Genomic DNA, 5,603 nt, shown 5'->3' on the forward strand with positions numbered 1-5,603 from the left:
GCCTTGCTTTAAAGAAACTGTGCCTTTCGGTTATGGTTTATTATAAGAAAGCCAAGGTCCTTGTAATAATCAGTGGACTAATGAAGAGATGGTGAATTTTAATGTATGTTTATATATTTTAGTTAAAATAAAATGTAGGTCTTTTGTGTATTTTTTTTTTACTTTTATTTATTTATTTATTTTTGAGACAGAGTTTCACTCTTGTTACCCAGGCTGGAATGCAATGGCGCGATCTCCACTCACTGCAACCTCCACCTCATGGGTTTAAGCGATTCTCCTGCCTCAGCCTCCTGAGTAGCTAGGATTACAGGCAGCACCACCATGCCCGGCTAATTTTTTGTATTTTTAGTAGAAACGGGGTTTTATGTTAGCCAGGCTGGTCTCAAACTCCTGACCTCAGGTGATCCGCTCACCATGGCTTCCTAAAGTGCTGGGATAACAGGCGTGAGCCACCACGCCCAGCTTTTTTTTTTTTTTTTTTTTTTGAGACGGAGTCTTGCTCAGTCGACTAGGCTAGAATGCAGTGGCATGATCTCGGCTCACTGCAAGCTCTGCCTCCCGGGTTCATGCCATTCTCCTGCCTCAGGCTCACGAGTAGCTGGGACTACAGGCACCCGCCACAATGCTTGGCTAATTTTTTGTATTTCTTTTTAGTAGAGCCACTGTGCCCAGCTTTTTAATTTTTTTTATTTTTATTTTTTAATTGAGACAGGGTTTCGCTCTGTCTCTCAGGCTGGAGTACAGTGGCACAATCCTAGCTCAAACAGTTAGAATAGGATTTTTAAACATAATTAAGCACAATAAAATAGGTAAAATAAAATACAGTATTGTCCTTGAATTTTTATGTTACATATATATATGTATATATGTGTATGTATGTGTGTGTATATATATATTTGTATATTTGTGTGTGTGCTTCTTTTTTTAGAGACAGGGTCTCACTTTCTGGTCCAGGGTAGGAGATCACGTAGCATGATCACGGCTACCTGATCAGGGTAGGAGATCCAGTAGCATGATCACAGCTCACTGCAGCCTTGACTTGTTGGACTTGAGCAATCCTCCCACCTCTGCCTCTTGAGTAGCTGGGACTACAGACACCCAACACCATGCCCAGCTAGTTTTATTTGCTGTAGACACGAGGTCTCCCTATGTTCCCCAAGCTGGCCTCAAGCAATCCTCCATCTTGGCCTCCCAGAATGGTGGATGATAGGTGTGAGCCACCACATCTGGCCTTATACTTTAAGATGATTGGCAAGTCACAACACTATAAAGTCAGTCCTTTATTCCACTGATATAAACAATAATCTTTTTTTTTTTTAAATGATGGGGTCTCACTCTGTCACTCCGGCAAGAGTGCAATGGTTCAATTGTAACTCACTGCAGCCTCAACCTCCTGGGCTCAAGAGATCCTCCTATCTCAGCCTGCCAAGTAGGTGGGACTATACAAGCATGCCACTATGCCTATTTTTTTTTTATTATTTTTTATAGAGATGGGCGTCTCACTTTGTTTCCCAGGCTGGTCTCGAACTCCTGGGCTCAAGTGATCCTCCTGCCTCAGCTTCCCAAAGTGCTAGGATTATAGGTGTGAGCCACTGTGCCTGGCCAAAACTTTATTTCTCATAGAAATACAATATATCAGCAGCATTTGAAATGGAAGATAATCAGCAAAACAAAACTTTCTCACAGAATTTAGAAGGAAGGTTGATTTGTTTTAGAATGGTACCACATTGGTTACCAATTTCAAAAGAATCCTGTGAATGAAATAAAGAGTGTTGTTCAAAAGAAAAACTGATAAGACTTGGGAGCTTCCTGGATATGGCAGGGTCAAATAACTAGGTTTTTCACTCTGGTGCCTAGAAAAATGATGGTAACTTAAGAAATGAGAAAATCAAGAAAGAGAACTCACTTGACAACAAATGTACTCAGCTTGGTTTTGGACTTCAGTAAGTCAAGTAACTTAAGGTGACAGTGAGACCTTTAAGCAGAAATCTCCAGCAAACAACTGATCAATCTCTGTTTGAACATGGAGAAGTCAGGGCTGGAGCTATAGATCTAGAAATTATCATCAAGAAGGTCCCAGTTAAAGCTGCAGAAGTGCTTAGAATACAACAGCACAGGGTAAGTGATTAATTAAGATGCATCAACAATGTCTCCATGAATAAGTCTGTGGCTTTCAAATGGAAAATCAATCTGAAGGCCTTTCCTTGGAATGGAGGAGTTGGGGTGTTAGCTATACAGTACTGACTGGTCAAGCATATTTGCAGACTATGAGTATTATATAAGGAGGCTGGGCCAAGAGAAAATAGGAAGCTTTCTTTTAAGGGTAATAATCCTTCTTCTTTAAAGTGACAGCATATAGGGTATTACCTGGGGGATGACAGCTCAGCCAGGCCTCCCCTTCATCCTTCCTATGAAGAAAGACAAAAGCTTAATTAGGCTCACCCAAAGTCGAACAGGATCCCATAGTTACAAGGGAAGAAAGAAGGTCATGTAACCTCCAGTTTGGTCACAGTACTTAGACATGAGCTAGTTCAACCTCTCATCAGGTATAGATCATTCTAAGACAGACAAACTTTATCTGTTCAAGAAGTATTTGTGGATTAACTATTTAATGAATAGATATCTGTTGGTTAAATTAATGCTCATCCATCAACAGTGAGCTCACTTTGAAAAATCAAGGTTATCTAATTAGATATTTATCAGGATTATTGTAAACCAAGCCCTGTGCTAAGCACTTTCCATATACAATCATTAACTCTCACAATAACCAAACAAGATTCCTTTTATTATTTTGGCACCTGCCCAATCATCCAAATCCTGATCTCTTCACCCTAGCACTTTTAGGGTCTAATGGAAAGGGTCTATGCTTTTAAGACAGAAACATCTAGGTTGACAGTAACCCTCTATCATTTGATGAGATGCATGATCTTGGGCAAGTTAAGCCTTCTGATTCTGGTGCTGTACTTTCTCATAGGTACCTAGTGGAACTTCATGTTATTGTTCTTTACTACTTATCACATTCTGTGTACTAGCAACTAGTCTGTATTTTAGCCCACCTAAATTAAGTAAGGTATAAATTTAGTAAGGTGAAAATTTCTTAAATGCAGAAGGCTGTTTCATTCATCTTCACCATTGTTTCAATTTGAAAAACCCTTATTAGCAGTAGCAGTTGACAAATATGGCACTGCTATATCCATCCTGATTCCTAGAGAAACAACTGGCACAGTATAAGATCAATAAACGTTTTATGAATGAATAGTTGGCTGTGTATTCCTACTTAAGATTTCAGCTTTTCTTTTTTTTTGAGATGAGTATCGCTCTGTCACACAGGCTGGAGTGTAGTGGTGCAATCTCAGCTCACTGCAACCTCCACCTCCTGGGTTCAACCGATTCTCCTGCCTCAGCCTCCCGAGTAGCTGGGATTATAGGTGCCCACTCCCACACCCGGCTAATTTCTGTATTTTTAGTAAAGACAGGGTTTCACCATGTTGGTCAGGCTGGTCTTGAACTTCTGACCTCAAATGATCCCCCAATCTCAGTTTTCCAAAGTGCTGGGATCCCAGGCATGAGCCACCGCACCCGGCTTGGATGTCAGCTTCTTAAGAGCAGGAACCATCACTTATATTTACAGTATACATCTGAGCTCCACCAAGCATCCAGTACGGGGCCTGGACATAGTGTTAGTTTCCTTAATAGTATCGTCCAGTATGCCCAATATAGCATTAGGGGCCTAGGAGAATACAAAGGTTCCATCACATGCACAAAGTGGTGGTGGCTACAGGGACTTCTGGAAATAACTGACGACTAATCAATATTTGCTAAATGACTGCTTGGCCAAGAGCCTTCCTGCCTTCCAGTATCCCTGTCTTTCTCCAACTCACTGATACTAATTCTGACGCGGGGATCACACAACTCATGTGCTCCCTTGGCCTGGGGATAGCTTTTCAGAGAATGACCATACGGGTTTGAGACTTCTTTTTCCGGACCCTGTTCCCTCCATATCCCTCAACAATTGATGAAGTAACCCCTATTGATATCCTGGACCAGGCATGGCTCTCCTTGACGCAAAAGCAACATGCACTACCCTCCTCCTCTGACTCTGTTCTGGGCCTGGATTCACCTTAGGGCTTGCGCCCAGTCGCTCTGAATCCTCAAAGGCGCCGCCATCTCGACCCCGCCTCCACCAGCCCACCTCTTCCGCCCCTTCCCGGAAGTGGGTCCCCGAGAAGGGTGCGGCGAGGACAGAGGGTGGGCTCAACACCGAGAGGCCACCAATGAAAACGTGCCTTTTTCACGTTCCCCGCCCCTTCCGTGTGCGCGCTCCACGCGAGGGGCTGGTTCCCGGAAGGATGGACAGAGGACCCTCAACCGCCCGCGAAGCTCAAGCCGCTGCGTAGGAGCGTGTGTTCGGGCCCTCTTCTCCCACCTATTCGGTGAGCATCGCATACCGCGTTCTTCAGAAGGCGTTGCGGGCCCAAAGGTGCAGCGATTAGCGGCCGCGCGCGCGCATGCGTCCTCAAAGTTCAAAGTCCGCGATGCCCCTGAGGCGTTTCAGGCCTCGTGGCTGCCAGCATTTTTCTGCTTTAAGATCCTTTCCATGACTTCCTAGTTTAGGCCAGCCTCCAGGATCCAGCTGCTAACCATCTAGCCTACCCTGATCTCTGAGCAGGGGTCGTCCTCATTTTACTCCGGAGACTGAAGCCAGAAGGTGGTGAGAGGAGAGTACAGTAGCATTTACTGAGTCCTGTTGTAGCCCAAGCACTTTTAATTCGTTAATCTTCATTCTATTGTGCGAATTAAATATTATTAATGGGGAAACTAAAATGAAAAAGTTTACATAGTAAGGCATAGTGCTGGGATTCGAATACGTATCTCTTGGTTTAGGATCCAAGGCACTTTCCATTCCACTGTTCTTTCTCTAAATTATTTGCTGCTGGCCTGTTTAGGAAGAGAAAACTATCATTTATTGAACTCTTTAGACGTACTAGCCTCCTTACAAACCTTATCTTTTTTTTTTTTTTTTTTGAGACAGGGTCTCCTGCTGTCACCCAGGCTGGGATGCAGTGGCATGATCACGGCTCGCAGTGTTGCCCAGGCTGGGCGCAAACCATCCTGCAGCCTCAGTCTCCCAAAGTGCTGGGATTACAGGCGTGAGCCATGGCACCCAGCTTCATCTCTGTGTTTCCAGAGAGGTTATCAAATGACGTGTCCAAGGACACCAAATGAGGCAGTGACAAAGCTAGGTCCGAGTCTGTTTCAAAGCCCATTTTCCCCCTCCTGCTTAAGTTATACTGCCTCCAAGGCAAATGAGTTGTGTAAAGTGCCTGACTCCCTCTTGTGACTTCCCCATTGCCCTCAGAATAAAAAGTCTTAAATTCCCTACTATGTCCTACAAAGCCCACCAGTTTAATATTGTCTTGTTCTGATACTCTATTTTCCCATCAGTGAACTTTTTTTTTTTCTCTCATGTATCAGATTCTATCTCAACCACCTGCTCTTCCATTGACCAAAAATAGTTTTCCCATCTCTGGCTAACTTTTGTTCCATATGTCAAGTTTCAGCTTGGAAATCACTTCCTCTAGGAAGCCTTCCCTGCTATTCCT

At 43.7% G+C, this 5,603-nt stretch overlaps 2 protein-coding genes across 5 annotated transcripts in view; one reads left to right on the forward strand and one right to left on the reverse strand.

The window, feature by feature from the left end:
* Positions 1–4,490, reverse strand: part of PAAF1 (proteasomal ATPase-associated factor 1) — a 78,764-nt gene extending 74,274 nt beyond the window's left edge. Inside the window, exons 1-2 of one of the 2 annotated variants that reach the window (XM_011996197.1) lie at positions 4,449–4,490; positions 2,368–2,408 (exon numbers count right to left, since the gene is read on the reverse strand). Coding sequence is in view for 1 of the 2 variants with exons in the window: in XM_011996195.1 (XP_011851585.1) it covers positions 2,368–2,408; positions 4,121–4,167 (88 nt within the window). In the remaining variant the exon portion in view is untranslated. Of the gene's footprint in view, positions 1–2,367; positions 2,409–4,120; positions 4,215–4,448 lie in introns of those variants that run through there. The other variant, XM_011996195.1, reaches the window with a different exon arrangement.
* LOC105551053 (cytochrome c oxidase assembly factor 4 homolog, mitochondrial) overlaps positions 464–5,603 on the forward strand; it is an 8,170-nt gene continuing 3,030 nt past the window's right edge. Inside the window, exons 1-2 of one of the 3 annotated variants that reach the window (XM_011996191.1) lie at positions 464–503; positions 5,086–5,095. The gene's annotated coding sequence lies outside the window, so the exon portion shown is untranslated. Of the gene's footprint in view, positions 504–4,248; positions 4,434–4,614; positions 4,709–5,085; positions 5,096–5,603 lie in introns of those variants that run through there. The other 2 variants (XM_011996193.1, XM_011996192.1) reach the window with 2 other exon arrangements.

Source organism: Mandrillus leucophaeus, unplaced genomic scaffold (genome assembly GCF_000951045.1).
Source record: "Mandrillus leucophaeus isolate KB7577 unplaced genomic scaffold, Mleu.le_1.0 Scaffold504, whole genome shotgun sequence".
NCBI lineage: Eukaryota > Metazoa > Chordata > Mammalia > Primates > Cercopithecidae > Mandrillus > Mandrillus leucophaeus.